We start from the raw sequence: 14,509 nt of genomic DNA on the forward strand, positions 1-14,509 counted from the left end.
GATAGCCATTTTCATAAATGAAGAACCTGTGACTTAGGGAAGAGAAAGATAACACATGTACACAGTTAAGTGACCCTGGGGAGAGTGAAATCCAGGCCTCTGCTCACAGTCAGAATCTACTTCCCTTCTGCAGTCAAGAGCAAAGCTAAGGAGCTACTCTATGAAGCATCCTTTCCTTCAAAACCAACTTTTAAGGGACCCAGGGAGACATGGAGGAATACAGAGCATTCTCCACCCTAGACTGAGTTTCCAGAGGGGCATATGGCGCCCACCCACACCACACATTGAGAGCTAGAGGGCTTCGCTCAAGCTGTGACCAGTTTCTTCAGTCATTCCCTCCTCCTAAGCTACTACCCACCAGGCAAGATACACAGTTACTTGGACAAGTCATACACCCTTCCTGTCAACCCACCAAACCAGAACGAGATGCCCTAGATCTTCAGAGGGCAGGGCCTGTCAGCCCACCACAGGAGGACAAACAAACCACCAGAAGCAATAGGCACCGTCCAGCTCTCTCCTAGAGCTTGCAGGAGGGCAGAAGCTTGGGGACCTCTCAGCTCAAGGGTAAACTGGGAGCCCCGGGAGGCGACATTGCTGGGCAACCTCCCAGTCTGGTCCATACCCCTGCTCCAGCCATCTGGACAGGGCCTGTCCTGGTCTGGGCCACACTCTTGAATCTCTACCCTTGGATGCTCGAAGTGACCTCTATCCAAATTTATGGACCTTACAATCACATGGACAACACATACCCACACACATACAAGGGGAAGGGGGTTTTTTTGGTAATAAGTGTGGAGGTGATGGGAGGGATGGGGGCTATAAGCTCAAAGCACTTTCCCTGTAGGAAAAGGCCACCAAAATGCTCATAACCTCTCCTACCCTCCAGCAAAGCCTTGGCTGTCCAAACGGGAGACAAACCTAGAAGGGGACATCAGTATGAGTAGGGGCAAAGTCCTGGGCTCCTTGGAATGGGAAGCAGAGAGGAAGCAATCGTTCAGGAAGGCTCCTGTGCCCCTCTGGCTGTCTCTGGCTATTCCACCATCACTTGCCAATTCTCCAGTCTAGGTGAGGTGGGGGAAGGGGTATTAGGCAATACTGCAAAGGAGGGTGCAAGGGCGTGGGGCCTGGGCAGACTCCCCCCACCCCCTTTCCATTCTTGGCTCGAGAATGGGGAATGCCTCAGAAGAAAAGCAGGGAGGCTGCTGGAGGGTGCAGAGGCTGAGCTTCTAGACACCCCGCTGTTCCAGGGCTCCCACCTCCCAGGACTACAGGGCGAGACGGGGGAGGAGGGATGGGGAAAGCCTGAACTGGCGAAGAGGGAAACGGCAAGATCTAAGAGCAGAGAGGTCGGGGCGAAAGGCGGCAGAGGGAGAATTGGGAAGGGGTGCGCATGATCCTACCTGCTCAGGTGTGTGCTGGCAGGGGGCGAGGGGGTTCCCAGGAGAACCAGGGAAGCCCTCAGCTCGATTCAGGATTCCCCCCTGCTTCTGGGTTAGGCTGCTGCAAGAGACACAGGCTCCCGTTGGGTCCTAAAGCCCACTGTCTAACTGGTAGACACTCCCCGCCCTCTTCTACCAGCTCTGACTAGGTCAGCCAGTGCAGAGCTGAGGACAGGAGAGAAATACCCGCTGGAAGCAAGATGGGGGTCTGAGTCCCAGGTTGGGACCAGGCAGTCCCTAGTCTCATATACAGCATATGGATGACTTCAGCTAGGACAGGAAGAAATCGTTTCTTCCTGCCAACCCTGAGCAGATGGATGTGGGTTTTGGTGCTAGAGATGGGGTTAGGATCTCCTTCATACATTTTCAACAGGTGTTCACTCTCGCCCTCTTCCTCACAGATTAGAGCAGTCTCCTCATTCCTCCCAGTCACCCCTAAGTACCTAGGACACCATCCCAGGGGGATAGACCTCAATTTTCAGCAAATAAAGGACAGGATGACTTAGATGGCAGTTGGAAATTGGTAGTTTTATACATTTAGACTGCGATGTGTGTATTTGGGAATGTATGGAGCATGCAAATATGTAGGCCAGAGTCTGAGCACGTGAGGCTGGGGGAGAAGGGGTAAAACGTTCTTTGGGTTGCAAGGATGACCGGAAATGGCAATCATCAATGGGAGAACAGGATGTAGAGGCAAGAGGTCAACCAGCACCCCTACCCAACCCCCAACAGTGCCTGAGTCTTTATTACCAGAACGTACAAGTTAAAGACAGACAGTGTTTTCTCAGGTACCATTTGACAAATGCAGGGGGCAGAAAGACTTAACAGATCAGCCTTCTGAGCAGCTCAGAATGAGAATTCAGGTTAGGTAGGCCAGGTGGGCAAGGGGAAGAAGGTGAATAGAGAAGTTCGGAGTGTGGATTGAGATCATTTTGTAAGGAGAGTTGCAGGTTATCTCCAGCAGCAGAGCAGGGAAAATGTCATGGGGTAAAGGTCAGGGAACGTCCAGGACAGACTTGAGGCAGGGGAGGGGGCAGCAGCACTGCCCCCACCTCTTGCAGTCTTGCAGGAAGAACCAGGGAAAGGAGCTAGTCAGTAAGGACCCAGGGCCCCAGGGTGGAGTCCGTGGGGTGAGCTTAGGTCAACCCTTTCACCCTAAAGTGCCTCAGTTCTCTCCCAGCTGTTAAACAGGACTCTCGGTTCTTCCCAGGCAGTTAATGAGTGTTTACAAAAGGGCTTGGAGATCCTCAGATCTCAGCTGGGCCACCACTACAGTTATAAAGCTCAATAAGGGCTGAGTGTTACTTGGGAGGGGAGGAGTAGGGGAAGAGGGAAACAGACTACTCTCTGACAAACTAAGGAGAAAACCAAGCCCAGAGAGAAGCACAAGGCTAGCTGCCACAGGATATCCTTGTGCCCATGGATGGAGGTCACCCTCCCCCCAACCTCTAACCACCACCAAAGGCTGGCCTCCAGCTAGCAGGAGGCAGAACCCAGACGAGCAGCTGGTCTTCATTAACTCCAGCTTTTTCACCCCCCACTGTGAACCCACAGCTTCTACAGGCCTAGGCTAGAGGGGGCTGCCCTAGCCCGACCTTGCAGCTGACTCTGGGATGGGGGGCATCGCAGCACAGGCTATGTTACCAGCTGAAAAGAAAATCGAAGCAAGACTCTCTTTTTCCCATTGGGATCCAGAGGAGAGAAAGGAGTGTGGGGGTGAGAGGGTGGAGGTGGGGGAATTTAGGGCAAACAGCAGGCAGTGAAGTCAGCTGGATTGAGGCCCAGAAACCCCCACACCCTGGGGCCAAGTCTTACTCTAGCTTTGCTTTCAGCTTCTTGGCGAGGCCCCAAACTAGGAAAGGCCCTGGCTGCCCCTTTCTGCCTCCCTACCCCCACCCTTATTAAATACACATTTTATCTCTCAGCATCTTCATTATCTTAACTGAAGGAGACAAGCAGTGGATGGCGGCAGCAGAGAGCGTCAGGAGAGGGGGGGCAGTGCGGGGAGCAGGCGCACCCTTGTTATAAAGTGCTGATCTAGCTCTTTCAGGCAGTGTGGGAAACAGAGGAGGGATCAAAGGGAGTGAGGCTGATTCAGAACTCAATTAGAGCTTTTTAAAAAACGGAGTTGGCTCTTTCCTTTTGCCAGTCTTCAGCCTTTACCCATGCCCCTTGCACCCAATTAGCTTCTACAGCCACTGCCTTGGGGCTGGGGTTGAAAAATCAAGGGGAAGCCAGAGGGCACAGCTTCTCCCCTACAGAACGCACCTCTGAGAAGAGGAAGACCTGCACTGTTCCGGGCTTAAGAGGATTACGTCTTAGAGGGCACCTTGTTTGTACAGGAGGGATCTGAGATCACAGCTTTCCCCAAAAGTTAAAAAGCGAGACATCAAAGGTGAGTTCTTCCCTAATCCCTTACCAACTGGAGGCAGTTTTGGGCCAATCTCTAGGGACTAGGTGCTATCCAAACAGGTACCCCCCTTCCCGACCAATGGGCAAGACTCTCCCCATAGTTTCTCATGAGCAACATGGAAGTTGCTTCAAGCACAATAACCACTACATTAGGAGTGACTGGAACACATCTGGGCAGCCAGTAAATGCCCCACAACTCTGCCCTGACACATGTTGGAAGAGGGAGCACCCTCTTTGGCAGGAGCCTGTTCCATCTCAATGTAAACGTACCAACAATGTCTCCCTCCAGCTCAGACTGTCCTCTGATACAAGGAAAGGCAGTATCTTACCTGGCTCATTTATCTGCTCATTCAACAGTCTCTGAATATCTACCTGTTGCAGTATACTAAGTGCTGGGGACAGATAAAAATACACACAGGAGGGGCTGTCATATAGTGGGTAAAGTTGCTGCCTGTACAACGCCGACATCCCACATAGGTGCCAGTTCCTGTACTGGCTGCTCCACTTCTGATCCACTACCCTGCTGGCCTGGGAAAAGCAGCAGAAGATGGCGCAAGTCCCTGGGCCCCTGCACCCAGGTAGGAGACTCAGGCTCAGCCCTGGCTGTTGCAGCCATCCAGGGAATGAACCAGCAGATGGAAGATATCTGACTCTGAAATACATAAATCTTAAATAAATAAATAAAGAGGTGAGTAATGTGATACAGCAGGTTAAGACACTGCTTGGGACGCCTACATTCCATGAGCACCAGTTTGAGTCCTGGCAACTTGGCTTCTGAACAACTCCCTGCTAATGTGCCTGGGAAGAAGCAGGTGATGGCCCAAGTACTTACTTGAGTTCCTGCTACCCCTGTGGGAGACCCAGATGGAGATTCTGGCTCCTGGTATCAGTCTGGCCCAGCCCTGACTGTTGGAGGGCATTTTGGGGAGGGAACATGGATGGACTATCTCTATGTGTTTCTCTCCCTTTCAAATATATAAGGCAAAAAAATTTAAATATAACCTCAATCTTGGCTCTTTTGTTCTCCCTCAGTAGTTAAGGTAACGCCTCTCAACAGATTTTTTTTTTGACATGCAGAGTGGACAGTGAGAGAGAAAGAGAGAAAGGTCTTCCTTTGCTGTTGGTTCACCCTCCAATGGCCGCTGCGCTGCGGCTGGTGTACCGTGCTGATCCGAAGGCAGGAGCCAGGTGCTTCTCCTGGTCTCCCATGGGGTGCAGGGCCCAAGCACTTGGGCCATCCTCCACTGCACGCCCAGGCCACAGCAGAGAGCTGGCCTGGAAGAGGGCCAACCGGGACAGAATCCGGCGCCCCGACCGGGATTAGAACCCGGTGTGCCAGCACTGCAAGGCGGAGGATTAGCCTATTGAGCCGCGGAGCTGGCCTCAATAGATTTTTTAAAGATTTACTTATTTGGGCCAGCATGGTGGCACAGCAGGTTAAAGCCCTGGCCTGAAGTGCTGGCATCCCATATGGGTGCCAGTTCTAGTCCCAGCTGCTCCACTTCCAATCCAGCTCTCTTGCTACGGCCTGGGAAAGCAGAAGATGGCCCAAGTCCTTGGGCCCCTGCACCCAAATGGGAGACCTAGAAAAAGCTCCTGGCTCCTAACTTGGGATTGGTTCAGCTCCAGCCATTACAGCCATTTGGGGAGTGAACCAGCGGATGGAAGACCTCTCTATCTGTCTCTACCTCTCTCTAACTCTTTCAAATAGGTAAACCTTAAACAAGATTTATTTATTTAGTTGAGAGAGAGAGGTCTTCCATCCTCTGGTTCACCCCCCAAATGGCCACAACAGCAGGACCTGGGCCGATCTTTTTGGGTCTCTCATGCAGTGCCTTCCCAGGCCATAACAGAGAGGTGGATCAGAAGAGAAGCAGCCAGGACTCCAGCCGGGGCCCAAACGGGATGCCGGCACCGCAGGCGGCAGCTGAACCTGCTACACCACAGCACCAGCCCCTCAACAGATATTTTCTAAAACAGGACCCAAGTCATTTCTCATTCCTCCTTCCAGTTCTGTTATATCTTGAAATGGACATGTAACAAAGGTAGGAAGCAGTGGGGGAAATAAGGTTCTGGCAACTTTTTTGATCTCTGGGTGGGTGGGTTGGCCCTCACACACTCTTGCAGTTAGCTAGCCAGAGGCCATCTTATTGAGCCAGAAGCAGTGGCAGCTCTGAGGTTGAAACTCACACCAACTTTATTGCACCTATGCACCTTCCACAGCAATGCCCAACATTCTATCAAAGCTTGGTTTGCTCATCCAAGGAAAAAACAAAAAGATAAACCGAGACAGGCACACACCCCACCACCTTTAAAAGAATGTAGGTCAGCATCTTTGCCACTACTCTACGGGAAGCATCCTGTGACCCTGGCAAAGAACTAGAGATGGTAAGCTGAGCCCCTCCCACCAGAACTCCCACTACCTTCCTGTAGCTCTCAGCCTCAGTGAGGAGAGCCAGTCAGGAAAGGACTTTTCCTCCCTGCTTTCCTGGCTGTCTGAACTACACTTAAGACTTTACTGACAAGCATATATCAGCTTTTGCTCCCACAAGGGCAGCGGAAGCCAAGCAGGGACTCTAAGTCTGCTTCACGCGCCATTGACAGAACCAACCCTGTTCCAATTGCTAAAGTCTTAAGAGCAGCAATGACCTAGAAATTGACAGTGGGGAGAGAACTAAAGGAAGGGAAACTAACAAACCGGCATACAGAAAACCCTATTTCCAAATACCAGGGGAAAGGGAGAGAAGGGAGGCAGAGGGGAAAGAAATTTGCCTCTTTGAATCCGTAAATGTGATCTTGGCTGAAAGCCAGAGAGGATACATAGCAGCCCCACTGCGAGTCAAGCCATGTTCCGGACTCAGGCCGTACAGTTAAGAGGAAGGCGCCAAGCCTCAAACACAACGAGGTGGGGAGGCCGCTCCTTTTTGGGCAGGATCCTACTGTGGACACAGAACAGACAGCAGCTGCCCACAGTGTGGAAACAAACTGTAAAGCAGTCACGTCTCTTAAGGCTGCAGCATCCAATAAAATGTAATTTAAATCAAGCCTCGCATCTGTTCTCAATCCCATTCAGTCTCTGCTTTCCATCAGCCTTCGGACAATCTTTGCAATTATCCTTGTTAACTCTTATAGCCCCAGACACTTTCCAACCTTCGAGGTATAGAACTGTGTTTCCCACGTGCAAATTACCCCCAGAGGAAATGTGAATGCTGTAATAAAGGGGTGTGAGGGAAGAACGATATTCAGACTCAGGTCCACTGACTGTCTTCTGCTGCACACTCCAATGGGCAGTGTTCATTTCAGAGGAGAGGGCTCTCCGCTTGCCCTTCTATCCCATACCACCTGCTGTAGCTCAGATCACATTACAAGGATACAGCGGGGAGAATGAATGAAACAGTGGCCAACTTATCATTGGTAACATATCAAGTTTCCAAACTCAAGGCCATGTCAGAAGGCACAAGGAGACAGCAGAACTCAAGGATGAGCAGAGACTCGATAGTGCCTCTTTAGACGATTCGCATCACATGGTTTAAATTTCAAGTTTTTGCATGAGCTATAAAAACACAATCTCCCAAACAAATTAAACTTTTAGGTATCTTCCCCTCCTTCCCTCAAAACCACCCCAGCCCCAAGCCCACACTTTGTCAGTGTTATAATGGTGCCCTCTGGTGTCCCTATTAAACATTGCCATTTAATGCCACTAGAAACCAAACCCAGAAGAGAACTTGTGACTATCCACATGGATTAATTTATCTAATGAGGCTGGGAAAATATGTGTTCAGATGAAAATCCAACCCCAGACTAAGGCATCTTGAAACAAAGGTTTCATCTGAGAGTAACTAAGACTGTGGGACAGTTTGGGAAGGAATTTTCATATTGCCATCTGGAAGCTTGAGCTCTCTCGAAATGTGATTGCTTAAAAAGACTAAGACTACAACTTGAAAATAAATAAAATAAAATAAATATATTCACAATTTGCAGAGTTACATTCTCCTTACCAGTCCCTCAAGCTTCGGAGTACCCAAGAAACACAATGAGTCTTTAAAATGTCACAATGTGGTAGAATCCGCAACATGAACACAGTATACCCCCCCAAAAAATTCTTTGTCAAAGTGTCCTCCAAATCACCATGTGGTCTTGCTTTCAGGATCATTCCTTTCCATTCTTCTTACCCTAACTTCAAAGTTCTTAACATAATATATCAATGTTTGAAGAAAGTAATAGGTAAGTGTATATGCATTCCACCATACAAATCTGCATACCTGCAAATACAAGTGGTTAGAGGCACACAAGTGGTAGAGGGTACTGGATGTAATTGAAAAGGGTCTACGTGGTCATTTTTATGGGTGAAAATAAGATCCAAACATATTATTCTGTGCTAATATTCATGAGTCTATAGGTTAAAATTCATTGGTTTCAAGTATAAAAGGTCATATTTGTTTTCAGACCTGAGTGTATAAAGTACTAAAACGAAGACTCCTTCGCTAAATGCCAGCTGAATACTGCCCGATGTGCAGTAAGTGAACAATTTAAGGCAATCCAGTAGCTAAGATATTTCCCATTAAAGCTTTGTCTTTCAGAGCATGCTCTATTTCCTTCTCTTCAATCTTCAAAGACACCTGGAAAAAGAAAAGCATGATTCATGATGGAGAACTCACAGAACCAAAGTTGTTACACAAACTTCTACCACAAAAAACTTCTCACAAGAGGCAACTGAGACAAGCACTATCTCATTTGTCCCTTACACACCTAAAATCCTATCAAACAAAAAAGCAAACGATCTAATTGTGCTCATTTTAAAATCCTTATTTTAGCAAAGGATAAGCTCTCTAGAACAAGACAAGTGAAAGCATTATTACAAAGAAGCAGTTGGTTGTACCTTTGTGAAACGGGTTTCCTTATTTTTCTTTAATCCTAAAATGCCTCTGGCCTCCAAGAGCCCTGAAAGTGACAGACACTCTGACTGATCCACAGCTGCCACCTGCTGTTTGCGACAGACGTTACTGTAAGCTTCATACAACTGGAAGGAAACACAGGAGAACATAGGTTGCTTAAAAAAAAATCTCTTTTTTAAAATTTATTATAATCTACTTTTTTTAAAAAAAATTTTTATTGACAGGCAGAGTTAGACAGTGAGAGAGACAGAGAGAAAGGTCTTCCTTTCCATTGGTTCATCCCCGAAATGGCCGCTATGGCCAGCACGTTGCGCCAATCTGAAGCCAGGAGCCAGGTGCTTCCTCCTGGTCTCCCATGTGGGTGCAGGGCCCAAGCACTTGGGCCATCCTCCACTGCATTCCCGGGCCACAGCAGAGAGCTGGACTGGAAGAGGGGCAACCGGGACAGAATCTGGTGCCCCAACTGGGACTAGAACCTGGGGTGCCGGCGCCGCAAGGCGGAGGATTAGCCTAGTGAGCCACAGCGCCAGCCAGATTAATGGCTATTAAAGGCCAGCTGTGCAGCCAGCGCTGTGGAGCAGTAGGATAAAGCCCCAACCTTCAGCCTTCAGCCTTCAAGCACCATATCATATGGCACCAGTTCTAGTTCTGGCTGTTCCTCTTCCAATCCAGCTCTCTGCTATGGCCTAGAGAAGCAGTAGAAGATGGCCCAAGTCCTTGGGCCCCTGCACCACATGGGAGACCTGGAGGAGGCTCCTGGCTCCGGACTTTTGATCAGCTTAGCTCCGGCCATTACAGCCATTTGGGGAGTAAACCAAAGATGGAAGACTTTTGTCTCTACCTCCCTCTGTAACTCTTTCAAATAAAAATAAATCTTTAAATACCAGTATTTATTCTTACTATTAAAATCGATTTTTAATTCCTATCAGCTGGAGCATGATAGGACTTTGGGAAAACATCTGCTCTGCAGAGAAGATTCTCATCTCAATGTCAGCTCCAGTGGCAGATTCCCAACTTACCTTTCCCAGAGTGACCTCTTTGATTTTCAGCTGCCTGGTCAGGAGCAGCAGAGAGCACACCAAAATCTTCTGCTGAAGAGGGAAGGAGTCTTGTGCTCCTTCTCGGCTCAAAGTCATCCTATTACCATCAACTTCTGAAATGACTTGGGATATGTGAGTAAGACCAACTCTCTTGGGAACCGGAGACTCAGAGGATGATTTACCTATAAAGGAAATGAATTAAGCTTAATTTGACTTTTAAAATATTATGTGCTTGTGTGTTGAGACAGGTGATACTAAATTTTAGCTAAAGGAAATCCAAGTGCAGTCATGTGGTGGCAAAGCTGAGGTTCTAACTAGATGCCAACCAACGAGAGACAATGCTCTCCTTAGCAAGATGCCAAAATAATGTGGGATGACTTGGTAAGTAGGGTTATCCTTTCTCTGGGTAGAAGAGTGAGCTATTTTGTCCTGTGGAATGTAATTTTGTCAAGGAGACAAAATCCACCTCATGAAAGAGGAAGGATCAGACAGAGAACCACTGTATTCTACCATGAAAGTTTCTAATGCCTCAGAGGTAAAAAGGGAACCCTTGGAGCAAAGATGATGACTGTGCCTGGTAATTAAGGAAGAAAAATAGCTGGAAATTCTTTCTTCCAAAATACTGAGTATTTTGAAGCAAATGTGTGGATAAATGTGGACAGTAAAAATCCCACATCAGTCCTCCAGATGGCCTCCCCAAGTGACTTTTGAGGTTTAGTTCACTTGCCCAAGCTGATCCGCAGCACAGCAACACTTGAGAAAATGTCATTGGATATCCTAGCAGATAGCACCATCTCTAAAGCCAGAGGTTGGGAAACTGCCAATGAGCTACACAGGACTATGGCCTCATTGTTTGGAGATGCATAAATTGCAAGACAGAGGAGGGATTTGCTCTCAAACAACCTTTGCCCAAAGTTACTTCCTGAGACCATTTGCAGTTGCCCCACAGTAATCTGCTTCTATTTCATGACGACAAACGGAATGCTGCAGAGGACTGATAGAGAAACCAGAGATCACAGATCAAGTAACAGATTTTACAAATTGAAAGTAATGTTAAGGTCTATTCTTACTTCCTATCTAATAGCTGAGTGTCCTCTAAAACAATCCCAACACGTGATCATTGATGCAGTTTTCCTCTGATTATCTTTAAGGCTATGAGTCTACTATGTTAAGAAGCCTAGTTGGTCCTATCAGAAAATTTCTTCTTATACTTAGTTGAAGTCAGTCTCCCTATAGCTTTCTGAAGCCATTAAAAGTCAATCTCACATACCAGAAGAAAAGAATTAATATAATACTTTATGGCAGGAACTTACGACATCCCTATATATCTTTTTAGCATTGTGATGTTTTCAAAAAGTATACATTATTTGGAAAGTGGGGAGTGTGGGTATGGATATCAATTTTCCATCCACTAGTTTACTTCCCAAATGGCCACAACAGCCAGCTCTACGCTAGGCCGAAGCCAGTAGCCAGGAACTCCATCCTGGTCTTCTACATGGTTGGCAGGGGCCCATCTTCTGCTGCCTTCCCAGCTGCATTAGCAGGAAGCTGGACTAGAAACAGAGTATCTGGGACTTGAAGGGCACTCCTATAGGGAATGCCAGCATAGCAGGTGATAGCTTAGCATGGTGCACTACAACCTCTTTAAGTTATGTGTGTGCCAGCGGTGCTCATGGGGGGCACTGAGAAGCCTAAATGTTATCAGTAGAGGAAAGGAGAAAGGGGAATCATCTGAGAAGCTGAAGAGAAATCAGTACCTCAGTATATGTATTGCCTACCCTTAGCCTTAGCACTGATTCTGGCCACTTCTGAAATATTTTGTTTTCAATAGAGCCTAGGCTACTTTACTAGAGACCAGGTTTATCACAGGCAATAAAAATAGCTCTTTACTTCATTTATACAACATATGAGATTTTCAGCCTAGATAGAGGGAATAACAGATCCTCTTGGCTCCAAATGAGTTTCAAGTATCTTCTACCACAAGATTACTTCCTATAATCTATAGCTCTTATTTACTTAGATTAACAAACTGATTAAACTTGTGACCAAGGGCAGGGATTTGGCCTAGGGTTAAGACACTCACATCTCCTATAAGGATGCCTGGGTTCAAGTTCCAGCTCTATTCCCGATTCCAGTTCCCCACTAATGTGTACCCTCGGAGGCAACAGGTGATGGCTCAAATGGATGGGTCCCTGCAACCCATGTGGGAGACCTGGACTGAGTTCCTAGTTCACAACTTCAACCACTGCATGCATCTGAGGAATGAACTGGTAGAAGGGAGTCTTCTCTGGGCCTCTCAAATAATTAAAAACAAAACAAAAAACTAATCTCTAGACTATTGCAGGTGTGAAGAAATTAAACTATCCTTTTTTCTATAAGATTAACATTGGATATTAAACACTAACAACACACGTAGTTCATGGCCATCTAAGACAACAAAGCTGAGGGAAAGGAAAACTAATTTTATCATTTGTGGGAGCCTGCAGTTTACTGGAGCACTATGACCACTATACCTCCACCCTCCTAGATTTTTTTTTAAGATTTATTTATTTATTTGAAAGTCAGAGTTACACAGAGAGAGCAGGAGAGGCAGAGAGAGAGAGAGAGGTCTTCTGTCCGCTGGTTCACTCCCCAATTGGCAGCAATGGCCAGAGATGTGCTGATCTGAAGCCGGGAGCCAGGAGCTTCTTCTGGGTCTCCCATGTGGGTGCACGGGCCCAAAGATTTGGGCCATCTTGTACTGTTTTCCCATAGGCCACAGCAGAGAGCTGGATCAGAAGTGGAACAGCTGGGACTCGAACCAGCGTCCATATGGGATGGTGGCACTGCAGGCAGTGGCTTTACCTGCTATGCCACAGTGCCGGCCCCCCTAGACTTGTTTTAAGGCTGAAGATACCCCAAGTTGAACTCACAATTCTTTTGCCCAATGCTCCCTTATCAGTTTGCTTTCACCTACATTGAGACCTAAAGTGTCCTCAACAAAACACCCATCGAATAGCTGATTTGACTTTACGGTTTTCATTCCTAGAGCTTGGAAAGAAAACACCCTGCAGCCCAGCCATTTATGTAATGCCCTGGGGAACTCATTTTCCAGTAATGCATGGACCATGGTACTGACAGGCAAGATTGCAATAAAATAGATGAAAGTGACTAAAAACAGACACATACCCCAAAATGGGTGAGTGTGGATTTAACTATGTTCATTTCATCTTTCTACCTCTTTTCTCAGAAAAGTTAAGCTCCAAATAATAAAGGAAAACAGAAAGGAGATAAACTACTTACATTCAGATAGTGGTTTCAGGATAGTCTGGCTTTTAATATCCGACTCTACGATTTCAATAGCTCTTCTATAAAAATATTTAAAACATTAATTTAGTTAGTCAAAGCAAACACACCAAGCCATCAAGCTCAAAAGTAGGCACACTAAGAAGATATTTTATAATTTTAAAGCCTCCAAACAAAACTGAATCATGCCTCAACTAATGAGGACTTAATAACCTTGAAATAATTCATAGGCCAGGGCTATGAGGAACTTTTAACACTATATGGTTTCATTGGAGATGCCAAGTAGGCCATCATACATTGAGCCAACACTAACGTTTTGGATGAAGAGAAAATATCATGGGTAGGAGAGAAGATATGTGGTGGGAGTAATTGATTAAAGAGAACCAGTACCATCCACACACACTAGACCTAAAAGGGAAGTCCTGAGTTTACACATATAGAGTTCCTGTGTAGGCTGAACCCTGCCAGCTACATGACTGTTACTCATAGCAGCAGTCTTCACCGAGCAGTGTGCTGACTAGGGAAAATTTTCAAATTCAGGATCATGCAATCCAGCAATAGGAAGAGCTTGCTCTCCCACTGCTCTCTCCAAAGCACTTTGCCCACAGGAAGCTATAAGCCAGAACTGGATCCTCTGCAAGGCAGTGGGGGGAAGCTGGACCAGCGGGCCAGCACAGCAAGTATCATTTTAATGGACCCAGTGTCCCTACTGAGAAGGAAGAAATTCCATCAGTCAGCAGAGGCTTCCCCAGCAGGAGGGCAGGGGGATGGGAAGGGAGAAAGAGGTCTGGAGTACAACTGTGGGGGATCACCAACTGGAGGGAAGGGGCGCTCACAAAAGGAAAGGAAGGGGAAAGAAGTCTAAAGGCAAAGATGGTTCAGGTCCATAAATAAACCTGCTTGAGACCAGCTAATGGAAAAGTAAACTGGAGTCTTTTTTAATACAAATGTAATTAACCAATCTATAATCACCACAGGGAGTGCCAGCAACATCTCATTTGTTTCTCCCTCTGTAGGTAATGGACTGATAATGTTTCAGACATTAACACGGTGGAAATCCAGAGCTCCCCACTGAGAAACAAGTCCTCCTTTCTGAGCGTAAAAAGTAGCAGAATGGAGCCTCTTAAGCCACATTCACTTGAGTTACACAAGACAATTAACAGTGTTTCCTTTTTTTTTAATAAAAGCTGCCGACGGCGCCATAACTCACCTGCACACATCTAGCGCTTTGCGAACATCTCCTGAAACAGCAGAGACTTTGCGGGCACAGAACTGAATGGCAGCACTGTCCACAACCTGATCTCTAGACGCCTTAGGACAAGACATAGAAGACAACAATTTGAAGTTTAAGTTCCTCTCTCTGCAACATAGGTCTCACACATAAATATTTTCATATTTAAGTCTAAACTTGACTGGCCACCCTTTAAAATCAAAGAGA

At 47.0% G+C, this 14,509-nt stretch overlaps 1 protein-coding gene across 7 annotated transcripts in view; it reads right to left on the bottom strand.

Moving 5' to 3' along the window:
• Positions 1 to 14,509, bottom strand: part of CDC6 (cell division cycle 6) — a 44,281-nt gene that overhangs the window by 19,590 nt on the left and 10,182 nt on the right. For 6 of the 7 annotated variants that reach the window (XM_008271437.4, XM_008271441.4, XM_008271439.4 and 3 more), the window contains exons 8-12: positions 14,282 to 14,382; positions 13,069 to 13,133; positions 9,766 to 9,968; positions 8,731 to 8,871; positions 7,790 to 8,470 (exon numbers count right to left, since the gene is read on the bottom strand). In XM_008271437.4, coding sequence (XP_008269659.1) covers positions 8,381 to 8,470; positions 8,731 to 8,871; positions 9,766 to 9,968; positions 13,069 to 13,133; positions 14,282 to 14,382 — 600 coding nt within the window. In that variant the 3' untranslated portion in view covers positions 7,790 to 8,380. Of the gene's footprint in view, positions 1 to 7,789; positions 8,471 to 8,730; positions 8,872 to 9,765; positions 9,969 to 13,068; positions 13,134 to 14,281; positions 14,383 to 14,509 lie in introns of those variants that run through there. The other variant, XR_011383480.1, reaches the window with a different exon arrangement.

Source organism: Oryctolagus cuniculus, chromosome 17 (genome assembly GCF_964237555.1).
Source record: "Oryctolagus cuniculus chromosome 17, mOryCun1.1, whole genome shotgun sequence".
Classification (NCBI taxonomy): domain Eukaryota; kingdom Metazoa; phylum Chordata; class Mammalia; order Lagomorpha; family Leporidae; genus Oryctolagus; species Oryctolagus cuniculus.